Raw genomic sequence first — 20,681 nt, forward strand, 5'->3', positions numbered from 1 at the left:
ATGGTCTCTAGATCCTGTGATTAAACTACAGTGGAGAGATGAATGGGGTCTGTGGGGTTCCAGAGAAAGAAGTTCCAGAATCTTCCTCAAGATAGCAGGAAGGGGTAGAAGAAGGTTTCATGCAGGAAATTGGGCCTTGAGTACTAGTGGACCTTGGGGGCATCTTATATCATGGCCAAGGGGGCCTCATAGCCTCTAGTGGGGGAGAAGAAGACAGACTCACCAGATTCAGGAAGTGGTTCACACAGTGGCCTCTTAGATGAACAGGCAGAAAAGACCCTAATTTGGGGCCTGTGAGTTTGAGAAGGGGAAGAGGCCTGTTTTGCAAGATCCCACTCAGTGCCAGACCAGAAGTTGTGCTCTGGTGGGAAGTTGCAGCTAATACAGGCACAAGAGTGTGAGACTCTCCTTGAAGAGATAGCGGGCACCATGCTGGTGGATGGACATTCTCACATCCTGGGTGGAGTACCGAAGGGAGAAGCCCACTTAAGGGAAGACATGGAGCCAATTTGGGATGCATTGTAAGTGAGGAGTCTGTGGTCCTTCAGGGAGAGAGATGTCCAGGAAGACATAAGGCTTTATCCAGGAAGACATAAGGCTTTAGTTTAGGAGAGAGTCCTGGGCTGGAGGTACAAGTTGAAGGCCCCAGCAGAGCCCATGGACATCGTCCCCTTGCACTCAAGGGCAAGGCATTTCAGAGGTTCCCTGGCCCACTGCATGTGCTGTGTCCAAAGCTGGGCTCTGAAAACAAAGGGCCAGATGTAGTGCTGTCCCTGCCCTGGGAGAGCTTATAGTCTCGTGGAAATCAGAGTTGGATATTTACAAGGATAATCTTTTCTTTTAAATTTTTAAAAAATGTTTTATTTATTTCTGAGAGAGAGAGAGAGAGAGAGACAGCATGTGCAGGGGAGGGTCACAGAGAGAGAGAGAGACACAGAATCTGAAACAGGCTCCAGGCTCTGAGCTAGCTGTCAGCACAGAGCCCGACGTGGGGCTCAAACCCACAAACCGTGAGATCACAACCTGAGCCGAAGTCGGACACTTAACCGACTGAGCCACCCAGGAGCCCCAAGGATAATCTTTTTTTAAAATTTTTTTAATTTTTTTTTATTTATTTCTAGGAGAGAGAGAGAGAGAGACAGCGTGAGTAGGGGAGGGCCAGAGAGAGAGGGAGTCACAGACCGAAACAGGCTCCAGGCTCCGAGCTGGCAGCCAGCAAAGAGCCCGACACGGGGCTCGAACCCACGAACCGCGAGATCATGACCCAAGTGAAAGTCGGGCGCCTAACCAACTAAGCCACCCAGGCGCCCCAAGGATAGTCTTTTTTTAAAAACGTGAATGTGTAGTGGAGCCTGGGTGGCTCAGTCAATTAAACATCCAACTCTTGGTTTCAGCCCAGGTCATGATCTCATGGTTTCAGGAGATCAAGCCTCATGTTGGATTCTGGGTTGGCAGCATGGCGCCTGCTTGGGGTTCTCTCTCTCTCTCTCTCTCTCTCTCTCTCTCTCTCTCTCTCTCTCTCCCCCTCTCTTCNTCTTCCCCCACTCACACTGTTTCTGTCAATAAATAAATAAATAAATAAATAAATAAAGGTGAATGCAAATTTCATTAAAGAGTACTATTCAAATAGAAAAGAGCACAAATCACAAGTGTGTTACTTAAAAATATTTCACAGAGTGACCTCATCTGAGCAATTAAGACCCAGATCAAGACACAGATCTTACCTGGAACCCCCAGAACATCCCCACTGTCCCCTCCAGTCACTATCCCCCAACAGCAACTAGTATCTTGACTTCTAACACCAAAGATTAGCTTTGTCTGTTTCTAACCTTGTAAAGAGGCTGTCACATCGCGGGGAACTCTTGTGTCTGCGTTCTTCACTCCACATTAGGTTTGTAAGATTCTCCCCTTTACTTATTCCATGGCATGACTACTCTGCAGTTTATCTACCTGTCTTACTGCTGGTGGGCATTTGGACAGGTTCCATTTTTCATCCATTGCAACTACAGCTGCCAAGAACTTTCTCGCACACATTTGGTGATTGTTTGTATGCACTTCTGTTGGATACACACCTTGCAGTGAAATTATTGGCTTGTGCACTCAGTGTTAGTAGAGAGTGACATTTTTCCAAATGGTTGTACCAATTCTCACTCTCTTATCCTTGTACAGGGGCCACACTAATAATCTTCTCCAGATCTTTCCACTTTTTGTATATGTGCTGCTGAAGCACACCTGATATTCTTTAGGGAAAAAAAAATTTTAAGTTTTTAATTATTTTTTAAATTTTATTATCTAATTTTATTTTTATCTTTATTTTATATTCATTTTACTTATTATTTTATTATTTATTACGGTTAAGTTTTATTTATTTATTTAGTAATCTCTACACCCAATGCGGAGCTCAAACTCACAACCTTGAGATCAAGAATCACATGCTCTTCTGACTGAGCCAGCCAGGCACCCAAAGGGAAAAAAAAAGTGTTTATTGTGGTAAAGTATATACTGTTTTAACTGTACAATGAGTGGCATTAAGTACATTCACATTGTGCAATCATCACCACCATCCATCCCTAGAATTTTCTAAACTGAAATTCTGTACCCATTACATATTAACTACCCACCCACTCCCCCAACCTCTCTACCCCTTGGTGACCACTATATATATTACTTGGTTTTATTGTGGTAAACAAAACAAAACAAAACAAAACAACATAAAAATCTACCATCTGAAACTTTTTTTTAGAGAGAGAAAGAAAGCACACACACGCAAGAAGCGGAGGGGTGGACAGAGAGAGAGAGAGAGAAAGAATCTTAAGCAGGCTCCAGGCTCAGCTAGAAGACTGATGCTGGCTCAATCCACAACTGTGAGATCATGACCTGAGCTGAAATCAAAAGTCAGACACTTCACTGTCTGAGCCACCTAGGTGCCCTAATCTTAAACATTTTTAAGTGTACAATTCAGCAGTGTTAACTATATGCACATCATTGATTTCTAGAAAACCTTCATCTTGCAGAACTAAAACTCTACCTATTGCATTGCAGCTTCCTATCTGCCAACCCCCACCCCCTCCCAACTCTCTCTACCTTTGTATCTAAGAATTTGATTACTTTAGATACTTTGTATAACTGGAATCATGCAGTATTTGTCTTTTGGTGAAGGCTTATTTCCCTTAATGTAATGTCTCCAACACTTGATATTGTTTTTAAAAAAAAAAATTTTTTTTTTACGTTTATTCTTGAGAGGCAGAGACACAGTGTGAGTGGGGAAAGGGCTGAGAGAGGGAGGCACAGAATCCAAAGCAGGCTGTCTGTGCTGACAGCCCAGGGCCTGACATGGGGCTCGGACTCACAAACCATGAGATCATGACCTGAGCTGGAGTCGGATGCTCAACCGACTGAGCCACTCAGGAGCCCCAACACTTGATATTCTTGATATTGTTTTTATTATTTTCGCCAATGTGGTGGCCATGCAATAGCACAGCATTGGGGTTTTTATTTGCCTTTCCTTGACAGCTACTGAAGTTAAACACTTATCTATCTGCTAATTGGCCCTCTGAATATTTTGCTTTTTATTGGGTTATCTGCCTTTTTCTTATATATTCTTTTTATACTGTGGGTGAATCCTTTGTTAGATACACGTATTGGGAAATATCTTCTCCTGCTAGAGGGTTACATTTAGAAATAGATTTACTGGGCCGCCTAGGTGGCTCAGTCAGTTAAACATCTGACTTCAGCTCAGGTCATGATCTCACAGTCTATGGGTTTGACACCCCTGCATCGGGCTCTGTGCTGACAGCTCAGAGCCTGGAGTCTGCTTCAGATTCTGTGTCTCCTTTTCTCTCTGCCCCTCCCCTGCTCATGCTCTCTTTCTCCTTCAAAATTAATAAACATTAAAAAAAATTTAGGGGCACCCGGATGGCTCAATCTGTTGCGCATCTGACTTTGGCTCAGGTCATGATCTCATGGTTTGTGGGTTCGAACCCTGTGTCAGGATCTGCACTGAGAGCTCAGAGCCTGGAGCCTACTTCCGATTCTCTGTCTCCCTCTCTCTGGCACTCCCCTGCTTGTGCTCTGTCTCTCAATAAATAAACATTTAAAAAAATTTTAAATAAAAATGAAGAATCAGTGCCTGGTACACATTTCCTCAAAGATGCCTTGTCTGGGCTCCCAAGGGGGGGTCGTGGGTGGGGCTGTCAGTCTGGATCTTGATCTCTGCATACTCCGTGGTTTCCCATTCCTGGAAGTTGTGTGGCCTCAGCCCTTGGAAGGTGAGGGAGGCGTAGTAGAGCTCCTCCTGCCCCTTCTCTGGGAGGGAGGCAGCTGGGTCTGGGGGCGGGGGGGCTGACGGGCTGTCTGACGGGCTGTCTGACCAGGGTTTGTCCAGGTGACCCTGAATGGGACGAGAGAAAGGCATCGGAGCTGGCCTTTCGATTTGGAGAAGGAAAGTAGGGGCTTGGGGGACACTTACCCATTTACCACTTCATGCCCATTTCCTGAGCGTTCATTCATTCATTCACTCACTCATTCATTCATTTGTAGCTTTAACAAATTTTCATCATAATGGCATTGATTCCTTGTAAATCCCCTCACTCCCCTGTGGATGATACAGCTGTTATCCTTTCATTTTACAGATATGGAAACAGAGTGAGCAAGGTCAAGAAACTCTTGTGGACACACCATCTCTGACCTCAGACAGCCTATCAGGACAAGGAGTCAGTATTCGTTTGTCTTTCTCTCTCACACACACGCGTGCGCATACACACACACACACACACACACACTTATCTAATTGCACATTGTGATTTGGTGGGCAGAAGAAGGGCGTTAGGAGTGTGGGTGAGAATCACTGAGGTTTGCAGAAGCCCTGCCAACCCCCACCCCCCCCACAACCCAGGGGCTCACAGGGTGTTGGGGACAGGCCTGTGGTTACTACAAGGAGGCATGATGACAGTTTGCCTGCATAGGGAAAGGGAATATTTAAACTGGAGCATGAAAGGCATTTAGGGGTCTGGCTAATGCAAATGGAGAGGAACAGAGGAAATCATGCATGCAAACACACAGAATTAACAGAGAATGAGCCTTGCCTGGGGACGGGGAGCTCATTTTCAGGGCAGAGGCAGGAAGTGGGCTGGAGGACTCAGCAGGGAACAGATCACAGAACACCAGCCCGAGGAAACTGTGTAAAATATGTGTAAAATACAGTAGCTCCTAGCCACCTGTGGCTACTGAGTATGTGATTCATGGCGATTCCAAATGGAGCTGTGCCATGAGTGTGAAATAAACCCTGGGTTTCAAAGACTTGGTACCAAAGGAAGAAGAAGAAGAAGAAAGAGAATGCAAACTATCTCATTAATAATCTATACATTGATTATTTATGATATGATGGTGAAGTGATATTTTGAATATACTGTGTTAAATAAACATTATATTAAAATCGATCTCATGCTTCTCTCTATTTAAAAAAGTTTTTTTATGTTTATTTATTTTTGAGAGAGAGAGAGCTAGAAACAGAGCATGAGTGGGGAGGGGCAGAGGGAGAGGGAGACACAGAATTCAAAGCAAGCTCTGGACTCTGAGCTGTCTGCACAGAGCCCCATGCCGAGTTTGAGCCCATGAACCATGAGATCATGACTGGAGCCGAAGTCGGATGCTTAACCGACTGAGCCACCCAGGTGTTCCTCTCTATTTTTTAAATGTGGCCACTAGTAACTTTTAAGCCAGGCACATGGCTCACATTATATTCTTGGTGGTCTGTGCTGATCTAGACAGTGGCAGGCACAGGAGTGAGAGCTGTTTGGGGAATTTCTTGCCCAAAGCTTGGGAGGAGAGGTGAGTCCGAGAAGGGTGAGGCCAGTGCCCCAGGAAGGGAGAAAGTGAGGGCTCAGCAGGGAAGGGGCAAAATGGAATGAAGCTTTGTTGAAAGGGAGTTGGGTGGGAGAGGAAAATGTGGCTCTCGGGTCTCTGAGCTGAGTGCAGCTGGAAATCCCGAGGGAGGACCTCACAGCCTAGTCCCCATGCCTGATGGAAAGATGCCCATGTCACTCACCTGGGAGTCATCCCTGTGCGCTGATTTCTGGGTTGATTTCTGCCTGTAGGTCTTCACTCTGAGGAGAGAGATCGAGGCCCTTCAGTCTGGCTGGCTCACTGCTGGGAGCCTGGGAAGATGACTGAGGCAGCTGTCTGGCTGCAGAGACCATGAGGAGAACGTATATTGCCTCCTCACAACCACCCCATGTGGGGAACACACCCCTCCCTGGCCACCGAAGGGTCAGGGCGCTGAATTTCTGATGCTTTGACGCACTGCGCTCCTCCAGCTCTGGGCTTTGAGTTCAGGAGATTTTCTCTCAGTCCCCTCTCTGCCCAAACTCGTGAGGCCCTCACCCAAACCGGGGTCACCACTTACACGAAGAAGGTGATGAAGCAGAGACACAGAGCAAGCAGGGCTGTGACACCAGCTCCCCAGATCGCCCCGTGAAGTGCACCTGTCCCGGGCCCTGGTCTCCCTGCAGGTAAGAGGCACCTTGAAGCAGGCACCTGAGCGTTCAGCCTTCTGGAGCCCCTGACCCCGTGGTGCGCCCACTTCTATCCAGGACTGGCTCCTCGGTCCCCCGCCCCTCCATGGGATCCCAGCCTCCTGTTCCCCAGCCCCTCCCCCACCAACCTTCAGGTGACTCTGACCTCTGGTGCCCCTTGGCCCAGAGTCAGAGGCACTTCTCTGCTCAGCGTCTTCTAGGATCCTGCCTCCTGCACCCCCTTCCTCCAGGCATCACCCTCCCCCCACCCCGACACAGCCCCCTGACCTGGCAGCAGCTGGACCACGGCGCTCTGTTCCCCGTGTGCGTTCCAGGCCTCGCAGCTGAGTCTGAGGCTGGAGCCCAGCGGCTCCATGAAGCTCAGGTTGCTGTTGGCCCAGGGCCCCTCCGAGCTGGAGGTGACGGTCAAGGAGGCGTTGCTGTGGTTCACCTCCAGCAGCCCCTCCCCCAGCCGCCAGTGCAGAGAGGGGGGCAGCTGGGATTGAGCCGAGCAGGTGCAGTGCAGCCCCTCGCCCTCCCAGGAGCAGGAGGGACCAAACAGCTTTGGGGGGTCTGTGGAACGACAGGAGAGGGATCAGAAGAGCCCCACCTCCCCAGGACCCAGGCATCCTTTATAGGTATGTTCCAACTCACTCTTCACAAGGAGGCTCAGGGACGCCTCCAGAGAGCCCAGCGCGTGCTGAGCTTGGCAGACGTATTTCCCATGGTCCCCCAATTCCACCCGGGGCAGCTGCAGGACCCCAGGATCTGAGGGTTGCAGAGGCTGTAGGGTCAGGCTGCCCCGGATCCAGCGCAGCCTGGCAGGGGGGTTACTGTCGTAGACACAGACCAGGTGCAGGGACTGGCCCTCCTGGACTGGGAGAGACGAGCCGTTGCCCAGAGCCTCAGGTGCTGGCAAGACAGAGAGAAAGTTAAGCCCCAGCCCTCAGCGGGGGGTATTCTGTCTCTATCTCTCTCTTTCCCTCACATCATTTAAGTCTGTTTCTTCTCTTCCACTGCATTATGGGCTTCTACGTTTGGGGTCAGCCCCAGGGGACAGAGCTGGGAGCGGGCACTACAGCCTTTCCAGGGGTCCCTCGTGCTTTCATCTGAACCACCTCGTTTCTCACCTGCCTACCTCTGTCATCTGTGCCAACGCAGATCCCATATTGGCCTCCAAGAACCTGGCCGTTCTGCCTTTCACGGAGTTCACTAAGACCCATCTCATTTAGTTGGATCTGAGAGTTCAGTCTTATGAGTTAGATACCCCAGAATCACTGTGATGTGTTTTGTGACGGGGGCCCATTGTTCAGAGGAAGCCCTGTGGATGGTTGTTCAGTGAGACCGGCAGAGCAGGGAGGGCTTCCTGCAAGAGGAGAGGCTACGGCGGAGCATGAGAGGGGCTGGGAGCTGGCTGGAGGACGATGCTGGCATGGAAGGGCAACTGCAGGAAGCAGACATAGAAAGTGCAGCTACGGCGGGGGTGTGAGATGGTCTATATGTCAGGGAAAATCACATAGTCCCGTAAGGCTTGAGTGAATGTGTATGTTTGGGAGTGTTTGCCTATGAGGCTCCTGGAGACTAAAAAAATAATATTAGACTAGGGAAAGACAGAGGTTTGAAAGGAAACATTGGTACCCATAACGATGCTTTACTGGTAAATGTTTAACAACCAGGTTATTGGGGAGGGCGGAGGGGAGGGAAAAGTAAAAGCCCTGATTTTTGTCATTTGCCAATTTCCTTGGTGTAAATACTTCCCTGCTGGCCAATTTCAAGCACCCAACTAGATGTCACTGAACCCAGAGTTGAGGAAACCTGGGCGTAATTGGCTCCCGTCCACCAGTGAAAGCCAACTCCAGGAGACCAATGAATGCAACACTTCCCCTCAAAAAAAAGGCATGTTTTTGCCTAACAAAGTCACCCCATGCTAAGTCAAAGAGGCCATTATTAGGCAAATAAATCCTTTCAACTAACACACAACTGATTTCCTTCATATAAAAAGCACTTCTTCAAATCACTAAGAAAAAGTCCACAAAGAAATACAAATGATTCTCAAATGTAATGGAAGATACATAACATTGTTTACAAAATGGTCATTCAATTAAAATGGCAGTCAGTTCACTTAATATATCAGCAAGGATGAAAGCGTTCAGCAGGTTGGGATTATCAACAGAACAACTTCCACACCACATGATTTGGCAGTATCTGTGGAAATTGCAAACACACATTTTGATCTGAAACTTTTCTTCTCGAGATAATTACCTTATGGACACATGTACACGTATGGGGAATGTTTGTACAAGTTATTTGTTGCAGTATTATTTGTCTTTTTTTATGTGGGTTTTGTGTGTGGTGTGTGTGTGTGTGAGAGAGAGAGAGAGAGAGACAGCGTGAGAAGGGGAGGGTCAGAGAGAGAGGGAGACACAGAATCCAAAGCAGGCTCCACAGGCTCCAGGCTCTGAGCTAGCTGTCAGCACAGAGCCCGACGCAGAGCCTGAACCCACAAACCGCGAGATCATGACCTGAGCCGAAGCCGGACACTTAACCTACTGAGCCACCCAGGCACCCCTGTTGCAGTATTATTTGTCTTAACAAAAGTCTGGAAACACCATGGCTTCCCACCAATGGGGGCTAATTAAGTACTTTACCTTGTAATACACTTCGAATTAGAAGACCGTGGAGTCATCAATAAGGGTTCTAACGTCTCTTAGTTGGGACAAACGTATCATGACGATGTAAGACTTTTAATGACAAGCAAAGCTAGGTGAGGGCTTTATGGAAACTCTGTGTACTATGTAAACCTAAAATTACTCCACAGCGAAATGTCTATTAAAAAATAATAGCTAAGTGAAATAAGTCAGTTAGAGAACAACAGGTACCATGTGATTTCACTCAGATGTGGAATTTCAGAAGCAAAACAAACGAGCAAAGGGGAAAAAAAGAGAGAGAGAGACAAACCAAGAGAACAAACTGATAGTTACCAGAGGGGAGGAGGTGGAGGTGGGGAAATTGGTGATGGGGATTAAGGAAGGCACTTGTAGGGGTGCCTGGGTGGCTTAGTGGGTTAAGCGTCTGACTTTCGCTTAGGTCATGATCTCGCGGTTCGTGGGTTTGAGCCCCGCATCGGGCTCTGTGCTGACTGCCAGCTCAGAGCCTGGAGCCTGTTTCAGAGACTGTGACTCCCTCTCTCTCTGACCCTCCCCTGCTCACACTGTCATTCTCTCTCTCTCTCTCCTAGAAATAAATAAAACATTAAAAAAATTTTTATAAAAAAAAAAGGAGGGCACTTGTGATGAGCACCAGGTGATGTGTGGAAGTGTTAAATCACTATTTCATACACTTGAGACTCATATTGTACGTTAACTAACTGGAATTTGAATAAAAACTTAAGAGCGGTGTATAGAGTATGGTGTGTATGTATGTGTGTGCTTTTAAATGGAGATACGTAGGGGCGCCTGGGTGGCTCAGTCAGTTAAGTGACCGACTTCGACTCAGGTCATGATCTCACAGTTCATGGGTTCAAGCCCCACGTCGGGCTCTGTGCTGACAGCTGGCTCAGAGCCTGGAGCCTGTTTCAGATTCTGTGTCTCCCTCTCTCTCTGACCCTCCCCTGCTCACGCTGTCTCTCTCTCTCTCTTTCTCTCTCTCTCTCTCAAAAATAAAGCATTAAACATTAAAATAAATAAATAACTGGAGATGCGTAAATGATGTTCGGAAAGATAACCAAGAGGGGAGATTCGCAGGTGCTGAACAGTATTTTATTCTTATTCCTAGTTTTGTTAGGGACTGGAATGTGTTCCCTTCAAGCTCAATGCCCAAGCCCTAACCCCCAATATGGTGGTATTTGGAGGTGTTTGGATGGGCCTTTGGGAGGTGATAGGGTTAGATGAAGTAATGAGAGTAGGGGCTTCAGGATGGGATTAGTGCTCTTGTAAGAAGAGACACCAGAGAGCTTTCTTTTTTTTTTTTTAATGTTCTAATGTTTATTTATTTTTGAGGGAGACAGAGAGAGAGAGAGCAGGGAAGGGAGAGAGAGAGAGAAAGACATAGAATCTGAAGCAGGCTCCAGGCTCTGAGCTGTCAGCACAGAGCCCAATGCGGGACTCGAACACACGAGCTGTAAGATCATGACCTAAGCCGAAGTCAGACACCCAACCAACGAGCCACCTGGGTGCCCTAGAGAGCTTTCTTTCTTTCAGATGCATGAGAGAAAACACGGCCGAAAAGCATCCCTCTCACCAGGAGTGAGCTCTCCCCAGGAGAAGCTCTCCCCCAGAACCATACTGGCTGGAACCTTGGAACCTTGACCTTGTGTATATTTGCCAGTCTCCAGAAACGTGAGGGATAAATGCCTGAATCTTAAGCCCCTCAGTCTGTGGTATTTTGTTATGGAAACCTGAGCAGACCAACACACTTTACGCTTACTATTTTAAACAATATCATTCTAATGTTGAAGGAAACTGCAGGAATAGGCAGGGTCCCGGTCCTGAGGGAACAGGGAGAGATTTGGGAGGGGACACACCCTCACATCCGGGAGCAGTACACCCATCAGGCATGGAGGTCATGCAAAACCCCTTGGGAATCGGGTCAGCAGTGGGAGGAAGGCAGTTTGTAAGCTGAGGAGCCAATGGGAGGTCTCCCACCTCCGCTGTCCCCACACCTGGCCTGAGCCTTTCTTCCATCTGAGTTCTAAATCCCCATCTCTGCTCTGAGGGGTGGAGACAGATGCCCCTTCCGTCAAAGCCCGAGAGGAGAGGTCGTGTCCTACCTGTGCCTTCTCTCCGGAAAACACTGATGGTCAGGTTCTGGGACGCATCTGCACAGATAGACACAAATGTTTTCATAGGCAGGAAGATGACTGTTGGCCCTATTCTCCCAGAAACTTCAGAAATAGGAAAAGGGTGGAGTCGGGTGTTCTCTTTCTTTCCTCTCCAGGATTCCAGACCCTCCTTCCCCCAAGCCCACTGCCCCCAGGGACCCTGGCGTCCTGGCCTGGCACTCACAGGAGACATTGAGCTGGATGGTTCTCTCTGTGCTCACATTAGCTCCAGGGAAGGTCACTCGACAGGTGAGGTTGGTGCCGTGGTCCTGGGGCCTCGGGATGAGGGTGAGCACCGAAGAGAAGTGTGTCCTGGGGTCCAGGGAGGTGAGGGCGTCCCCGATCCAGGAGAAGGTGGGGGCCGTCCCCCTCTGACAGGCCCAGGGCATGCTACAGGTAATGTTGCTGGGCTGGCCAGATTCTAGGGGCCCCTGGATGTGGATGTCCGGTGTCCGTGTCAGAGCTGACAGGGAGACAGAGAGGCTCTGAGTGTTCCCCAGAAGCAGCCTCTACCTCGGGCCAGCCGTTTCCTCCCCAGCCAGGATGGAGATCAGGAGGTCCCCTCCCAGGTCTGCCCTGGGGGCCCTCAGGACCCATGCATGTCCCCTCGTGGACCCCACTCCTTACCTGTCACACGCACGGAGAGCCAGTTCCATTGGTAATTATATCTCACATAAGGCCCTCTCTCCACCCTAAAGAAGTATGCCCCCGAGTCACTCCTCCGTGCGTCTCTGATGTCCAGGGAGCAGTTGTAGTCCTGGGGGTTTCCAAGGAGGTGGAATCGGCCTTGGGTCTCCTGCTCCACTTTTTGACCTGGGTTGTTTGTGGCCACTGGAGCACCGCGCCCTGTATGGGTCCCTTCACGGAACCAGTAGCCATGAGCTGGGTCACTGTCATTGTATTGGACTTGGGGGTGGGAGAAATCGCAGGGCACGAACACACACAGGCCCTCCTGCACCGTCACGGCCTTCTGCACTTTCAGGTGGAATCTGGGATCCTGAGCCTGGGACCCTGCAGGGAATGGGTGGTCAGTGGCAGTCCCAGCCCACCCGGCCCTCTCCCCTCGGCTCACTCACCGGCCCACAGCGGCAGCAGCAGCAGCGGCAGCATGTGTGGGGTAAGGGCCATGGTGCCTTTGTGTCGCAGGACGGAGAGGAAGCCCCGATAGGAAGCCCAGGGCCGATGTCTGGAAGGTGACTGTCCACAGAAGAGGAACTTGGCTCCAGCATTGCTCTCAGAGGTGGCGTGGCCCCTGAAGATTAACCACTCCTACTTTCCAGATAGGGTGCAAGCAATCTACCCCCATTCCCCGGTCCCTGTCCGTGCCCTGTCCCTCATGTGCCTCTGTCCCCACCAGGAGGGAAGGTACTACCTGGCCAATGACAGCTTCTAGAAGCCCAGAGGGTCAGTCCTGCCAATTGTGGGGCTCAGGAAGGGGTTTAACCACTCTGTGCAGGGGAAGCTTGAAGCATAAAAGATGGGGACAGGTTCCCCCCACACACCCCAGGTGAGGGAGATGATGATGAATGAATGAATGAATCAATGAATGTGATAAATGTATCATGAACAACTCCTTTCAGGGGAGTGGAGTCAGAAGGGAGATTGACAGACTTTGTGTCCGGTCTTGAGAACTTCCCTGACACCCAAGGAGATGGAGACACTCCAGCCCACACCAGCTCCTGCTGGGAGAGTGTGAGCTGTTAGGAGCAGGCCGGGGCTTGTAGGAAACTCCGTTGCTCTGTTGCTAGAAGGTGAGTTCCCAGGTCTGAATGGCCAGAGTGGACGGGACCAGGACTCTGAGGGGGGATCTTGGGCTTCCTGGATGGCTCATAGCCCCCTGCCTCAGGCTTCCCTGGGGTTACCTGCACCAGGCCATGCCTGGGAGTTGGGCATTTGCTGCAAGATGACAGCACAACATGACGTTGAGGGAGAATGTGCAGGTGTGCCTGACCCTCCTAGCCTCCAAGCCTCAGTCTCCCCAGGAGTCCCACGGAGAGATCACAATACTCAACACTTTGTCTGCGGGACAATCCCATAGGAGGACAGAGGCGGGCATTTGCGGCAGTCGCGGGTGTGACCATCTTGCATGTCAAATGTCTGGCCCTGTCCCTTCCTCAGAGGTCATTCTGAGTCCTGCCTTTAGTAAGAAGATTCTGGTGATCAGCCCTGCCCTAAGGCTTCTTCATCTATGGCCTCCAGTGAATGGATCAGGTTTCCTGGGACTGCACCAGATAGCTCCAGGCTCGGGCATGTCTCCCTAATGCTCAGTGTGCTGCCTTTAACCACTCTGCACAGTCAGATGCTTATGCTCACAGGGCCAAATGGTGTACCTCCAAAATTCATATGTTCGTTTCCTAATCCTCAGTACCTCCAAAAACCATTGTCTTTGGAGAAAGTCTTTAAAGAGATCATTGAGGTAAAATGAGGCCATTGGGACGGGCTGTGATTCAATAAGACTGGTGTCTTTACAAGAAGATTAGGGCACAGACACACAGACAGGTGGACACAGGGAGGAAAGGTACTGCCTTCAAGCCAAGGAGAGAGGCCTTAGGAGGAACCCGTTCTGCCCACAGCCCCAGCCTCTGGGGCTGGGTTATTTAAGCTGCAGGTTTCGTGGCACTGTGTTGTGACAGACCTAGCCAACCAGTGCATGGGGGGTTTTAAGAAGATGGATGCATTCACACATGGGAAGTGCTCCCAGCAGGCTGGCCTGGCCCACGCTGGACAAAGTCGGCACATTGGCCAGTGGCCAGTCTGTAGGATGGGGCTGATCTGAAGACGGAGGAAAAGGGAAGGGACAGATTTGGCAACTGGAGGAAACATCCACTGCTCTTCTGTGCTCGGATCTCTACCTCGCTCTTACTTAACCCCAGCCACACTTCCTCTTCTCTCCCCAGGATACGACAGGCTTCGTGGGCCTCTGTTCCGGCTGGTCCCTCCGCTGGCTGGGCTGCTCTGGTCTTCTGAGCAGGGGCTCCTGGAGGCTGGGCTGAGGCAAGGCTGACCTTGGAGGAGCAGCAGCCAGGGCCAGGATGGAAGAATCAGAGACACAGTCACAGCCTGGTGTGGACAGGGCTGACCAAGGAGGGAGGATGGGGCTTTTGGAGCCCAGAGGAGGGGGTGAGGATGTGCCTGGAGGATGGGACAGCTGAGCTGGAGCTGGAGGGTGAGAAGGGTTTTCTCGGAGGCAGGCTCGTCTTATTCCAGAGAGCAGGACCTCAGGCAAGCACGCTGGTGTGAGCAGACGGGGTGTCTGCCTGCAGCGCTGGCTGCAGCCTGCTCAGCCGCTGTTCCAGTCAGTCTTTCAGGCTCTCTGTTCCAGGGGCCAAGGAAATCCAGTCTGATCTCCTGAACCACCACATCCCCCCATCCCCTCCTCCTCCTCCCATCTTTCTCCCCTCCTCCTGTCTTCTCCCCCTCCTCCTCATCCCCTTTTCCTCCACATCTCCCTCCCCCTCTGCCTCCTCCTTCTCCCCCCCTCCCATCTTCCTCCTCATCCTCCTTCTGTTTGGGGAAAGAGAATGGTAACTGAAGCACCTGATGAGCTCTGTAGCCAATGAAGCTCATAGCTGTGTCAAGCAGGGGACCCTAATTCCCTCTGACCAGGTCTCTTCATCAACACACAGGTCCCCAGGAAGACACCTCAAGAGCTTCCTCAGGGAGCCCAGAGTCCGGCTGGAAGGAGTTGGAGTATCCAAAAGAGATGTTCTATTGGGCTGGGCTGGGCCCAGGAGCACGGGAAGAACTTTCTGAGCACCCTTGGGGGGCTCCCAGCATGTCCCACGAACTCCGCTCACACCCCATGGGGCCCTCAGAGCAAGACTGAGGAGGAGCTCCGGGGACAGAGCCACTTCGTCGTGCACGTGGGCCTCCCACGTTGGCCTGTGGCCCCAGAGCCCAGCCATTTTTGACCCCTGCTCTTTCAGTCCCCACTCCCTTTAGGTGAATTCACTTTGATTTGCACTTGTCCTGCCTGCATGTCCGTCTTCCAAAGGCTGAGAGACGTTTCCATCTTCCCTGTCCATTCCCTGGTGATCGGCCCGAGTGTGGACACAACTGTTCTTCCTGACACAGGCCAGCAGCTGGCTGGCGAGGTCTCGGGATCTGCTGGTTCAAGGACAGCAGGGACAGGTGGATGGTCATGCTGGTGGGCAGGGGAGGTGTGTACCGAGAACAAAAAGGTGGCCCACTTGGCAGAAAGTGGCCCAGAGTCACAGGGCACCTCGACCTTTCTCTTCTTCTAGGACATTGGATCTGTCTGGCCTGACCCAGAGCAAAGCTCTCTGTGTGGGGAGTCAGTGGCTAATGCCTCATCTTGTGTGGCTGTGATGTAAGTATTTATGAGTGTGTCTGTGGTGTTTGTGTATTGCAGTGTATGTGTCTGTGTATATGCATGTGTATTTGTGTCTGTAGTCTCTGTGTGTGCCTATGTTGTGTGTGTGTTTCTTTGGTCTTTGTATACGTGTGTGTGTTTGCTGTTTGTGTGTGCATGCCTGAGGCATGTGTGTCTGTGTATATTTGAAGTACGTATGTGTCTGTGTTTCTATGTGTGTCTGTGGGTTTTATGTGCACGTCTCTATTGTGTCTGTACATATGTGTGTATGATTTATGTGTGTGTATTTTGAGGTGTCTGTGATCTTTATATGTGTGCATATTTTTGAAGTACTTGTGTGTCTGTATTTGTATGTACATGTGTCTGTGTCCTCTGTGTGTGCATATTTGAGTTGTGTATATGTGTCTATATAAATGCCAGTGGTGCATCTGTATATATGTGTGCACACTCAACATCAGTTTCTCAATGATCACATTCATGGACAACATATTGAAGAGTATAATCCATTTCATATTCTCTGTATATCTTTCTCTTTTGTTTTTCTTCAAACTTCTTATCATGAATCAATATAACACATAGTCTACTTATTTATTGTCTGTCTCTCCTGTCACTAAAATGTAAGCATCACAAAAGAACTTGTATTTCCCATTTACTGCTGACTCCACTCTGGCTAGAAAGATGCTTGGCATACATTAGGTGATCAGTGAATACTTGCTTTGAGAAGTGTAAGGATATTGGGGTGCCTGGCTGGCTCGGTCCATGGAGCATGCACCCCTTCATCTTGGGGTTGTAGGTTCGAGCTCCACGTTGAGGGTAGAGACTACTTAAAAAATAAAATCTTAAAAAAAGAATAGGGGCGCATGGGTGTTTCGGTTGGTTAAATGTCTGACTTTGGCTCAGGTTATGATCTCGCAGTTTGTGGGTTCGAGCCCTGCATCAGGCTCTGTGCTGACAGTTAGCTCAGAGCCTGGAGCCTGCTTCAGATTCTGTCTCCCTCTCTCTGCTCCTCCTTCGCTTGCCCTCTGTCTCTATCTCTCTCAAAAATAAATGAACATTGAAAAAAAGAATTATAAGAATATTTAGAATAAGTGAAATAAGATAGCTGGCTGCCTCTAATGAAAAAGTATGTATTTTTTTTAATGTTTATTTTTGAGAGAGAGAGACAGCACAAGTGGGGGAGGGGCAGAGAGAGAGAGGGAGACGCGGAATCCGAAGCAGACTCCAGGCCCTGAGTTGTCAGCACAGAGCCCGACACTGGGCTCTGACTCACAAGAACCATAAGTTGGATGCTTAACCAGCCGAGCCACCCAGGCACCCTATTTCAAATGCTATAATTTATAGATAACTAATAGCAATGCAAATAGTTCTTGTCCATAGACATGCATATACATTCTGGCTGGCTGGGGAGGACCTGAATCCTCCTATAAAGCCAGTTTTACATGCCTTCACAAATTCATTTCAATATTCCTTTACTCCATATAAATTTGTGCATCTTTAATTTCTGCCTGGTCCTTTCATTCATAATGAGTTAAATAAAATGGGGCATTGCTGTTCAGTGGGTATAAAGTTTCAGTCATGCAAGGTGAAAAAGTTCTACAACATAGTGTCTATACTAGGCATATTAGTTAACACTAATGTACACTTAAAAGTTTGTTAAGAGTATAGATCTGATAGAGACTGGTTTTTTGCAAAATAAAAAAATCTCTTTTTTTAATTTAAATTTTAGTTAGTTAACATACAGGGCAATATTGGTTTCAGGAGTAGAATTTAGTGATTCATCACTTACATATAATACCTAGTGCTAAAAAAATCTTTAACACATGCTTATTTTCTATCTACATGAGGGTCATGATGTTGCCCTTAAAAATGTTATTCTTTGGGGTGCCTGGGTAGCTCAGTTGTTTGAGCATCCAACTTCAGCTCAGGTCATGAGTTCATGGTTTATGGATTTGAGCCCCACATCAGGCTGGTTGCTGTCAGCCTGTCAGTGTGGAGCCCACTTCAGAGCCTCTGTTCCCCTCTTGTTGCCCCTCCCCCAACTTGCACTTTTCCAAAAATAAATTTTTTTTTAAATTTTTATTCTTTGATAGAATAAATTAATCTGTGCTTCTGTGCATGTGTCAGCTATTGGCCTATGGTGTGCTTTAGGCATTAGAAACTGGTCCCTGCCCACCCTGAACCAAGTAAGATGGTCCATGTAACAGCTTGAGCTCATCTTAAAGGATTTTGTTATTTCCACTTGGGCAACTGAGAGCCAATGGAGTGTTAGAAGCTGGAAAGGACACTTGGATTTTTAGAATTCTCTCTGGCTTCTCTGTGGAGAACAGATTTGGAGGTGGGCAGAAAGCAGGTGAGAAGATGAATTTCCTTGACTGTATATTTATGTTCCCAAGATAGAAAGTGAGTCATTGGGACCAAGAATGTGCATTTCTCACAAGTAATTGTAGACTTGCCTTACATCCAGTAATGATAAATTTCATAGAATATGATAAATATGTGTCAAGTGGCAGTATTTACATAAAAGTAAACACACAAGTAGCAGAATCTTGCATAAAGTATAGCTTCAATTTTGGTAAAGATGACATATAAATGACTTTCCTCTCCTTGAATCTACTCACTAACAACCGTAGAGAATAGTTTGGGAGGCCAGAAGTGACAGGTGAACAAAAGCTTGTTTATTTATTTGTGTGTGTGCAGGGGCAAAGCCAAATCAGCAAAGTGCCTCTTGATTATGCAGAGGTGGGTTAGGGGTGGGGAGAGAGGTTTGGGAGACAATGATCACAGTGCCCCCAAGTCTAGCCTCTCCTTTGGGCTCCCATGTCCAGGACTTTACCCTATTCTAAGAGGCAAGGATCCTCAAGTTCTCATCTTTTTCCTTTTCTAGAAGTTTCCAACTCTGCCTGTGAAAACCTGAATGAGATCAGTGTCCTGTAGAATGCTGGCTGTAGTGGTGAACCCTGTTCTGGTGTTTGGGGGACTTGGATAAGGTGTTTCCTGGGTAGGAGCCTGATCACCTGGTGTAGTAGACCCTGGAGGGGCCACATGGGAGGAAGCCAGCCCTCACACGAGCACTCCTGAGCAGGGTGAGGACCAGGAAGGGGAACATATGAGGGAATGTTGAGTGGACATGAAATGGACCCAGGCTTCCTGCCACTTCCCAGCTCTGGCACTCAAGACATCCTGGGCTAGTAACTGCAAGAATTGCCTGGGTAGTTGAGGTGGGAGCCTAGGAGTGGTTGAGACCACGTATAGAGGAACATGAAGGCTCCAGACACAAGTGTGAGGAAACATAGAAAAAGGAAAAACCCACCCCAGACTGAAAGAGTGAACACAACTCAAATGAAGAAAAAAAAGCATCTCTGAAGTTATTCGGGCTTGGTAGGATGACAGCTACAAAATTAAATGGAAACCTTATTTCTCCCAAGGTCTTACAACAGGTCTAAATACCATAAGGACCTCCTCTTTGAGTGACTAATACTTGCCAGAAATTCCTCAAGACTGGCTTTATTATTCCATCTAATTACTGGAAACACTTCTGCTAAACCTCACCTCAGGACAGCACCTAATCCCTGGTTAACACCTTTTTGGGACAAAGAACCCAAGTCTGAGGATGGAAGCACACACTGCAAGGTCCCAGACACACCTGACCAACATCATTGACCTAGGATGTCACCAGACCCTTCCCCAGGCTCCTCCCACTTTGCACTGGGGGCTGATAAATGGCGCTCCAGGAGCTCTCCATCCACCAAGAGACCCTGACCCCTGAAGAGCCCCTGGCAGGGGAGCAGGTGCTGTCCGTGGTGCTGAAACAAGGTCGCACTTGGAGCTCAGATAGCTCCCAGCTCAGCAGAAGGGCCTGACCCGGATGCTTATGTTCCACTTTAGGGCCAGGAGATCAAAGGGATGGGGATGGATGGAGCCAGGGGAGCAGACAATCAAGAGTGAGTGGTGCTGGCCCTCTCTCTCTTCTCCACCTGCTACCTCTCCTGTTCACTCTCAGGCATTCTTCCTCCTGTGGATGACCTCTGTCTGCCCCATCTGGTTGAGCCTTCTTGTTAAGGCCCTTTGCTTACTGGCCTCTGTACGGCTCCTTAAAATAGCTTACTTCATCACACACACACACACACACACACACACACACACACACACCTTCTGAAAGTGAGGAGGCTAGTCTTCACATTTAACAAAGGAGAACTTAGGGTCAGGATCAGGAGTATTAGACAGCATACTTGGATCTTTTTTCCCTTTCTGTCCACATGCCTCAGTGTTTCTGGGCAGGAGGAGATATCTCCGGTCTGATGAGGAAGGTAAGTATTTCCTGGACACTTGTCTCCAGCTCCAGTTGATCTCCCTTGTGGTGGTGGTGGGCCTGCCTGATTGTCAGATGGCCTCCCCTTCCATCCAGGAGACAAATGAGCCTACCTAGCTGCCTCCTGTTTCTCAGTCAGGACTTGGGAAACAATGTGTCTGAGTGTCTTTCCCCTGATAGGTGGGGGGACCGAGATGTTCTGCCTCTGTATTGTTCCTCTGGTTCTGGGGTCCCAAGCCAATTCACCTTCCTCTTACAATGTTCCAGAATTCTCTTTATATATATAATTTATTTATAGGGGAGAGAGAGAGAGACAGCGTGAGCAGCGGAGGGTCAGAGAGAGAGGGAGTCACAGACTGAAACAGGCTCCAGGCTCTGAGCTGGCAGCCAGCACAGAGCCCGACGTGGGGCTCGAACCCACGAACCGCGAGATCATGACCTGAGCGAAAGTTGGACGCTTAACCGACTAAGCCACCCAGGCGCCCCTGGAATTCTCTTTTGGTTCTTGCACCATTTACAGGGTTTCTAGTTGTGAGTGGAGGGAGGAGCAATGGGTTGATGATAACTTGTCTGGATTGGAAGTAGAACTATCGACTTTTAATGTTTTCAACAGATGGTTGGCTCATGTCACCCAGCTTGACATGATCACAAACAGAAGTCTGACTCAGCCGTCCCTGCTGGATGTAAGGCAGAGAGAGTTAAGCCACA

General features: G+C 49.0%; 1 protein-coding gene and 1 pseudogene across 1 annotated transcript; both read right to left on the bottom strand.

The window, feature by feature from the left end:
• Positions 1-2,129: 2,129 nt before the first annotated feature.
• On the bottom strand, positions 2,130-2,230 carry LOC144217812 (U6 spliceosomal RNA; annotated as a pseudogene).
• Positions 2,231-2,493: 263 nt separating this feature from the next.
• LOC144217464 (sialic acid-binding Ig-like lectin 13) lies at positions 2,494-12,513 on the bottom strand. The gene is made up of 9 exons (XM_077747051.1): positions 12,408-12,513; positions 11,959-12,342; positions 11,516-11,794; positions 11,281-11,328; positions 7,167-7,424; positions 6,801-7,085; positions 6,404-6,503; positions 6,047-6,104; positions 2,494-4,390 (listed from the first exon to the last, which is right to left on the bottom strand). Exons 1-9 carry the CDS (start codon positions 12,457-12,459, stop codon positions 4,145-4,147), a joined length of 1,710 nt encoding a protein of 569 aa, XP_077603177.1. The 5' UTR covers positions 12,460-12,513; the 3' UTR covers positions 2,494-4,144.
• Between the last annotated feature and the right edge of the window lie 8,168 nt (positions 12,514-20,681).

Source organism: Crocuta crocuta, unplaced genomic scaffold (assembly GCF_008692635.1).
Source record: "Crocuta crocuta isolate KB4526 unplaced genomic scaffold, BGI_CrCroc_1.0 scaffold334, whole genome shotgun sequence".
In the NCBI taxonomy this organism is placed as follows: domain Eukaryota; kingdom Metazoa; phylum Chordata; class Mammalia; order Carnivora; family Hyaenidae; genus Crocuta; species Crocuta crocuta.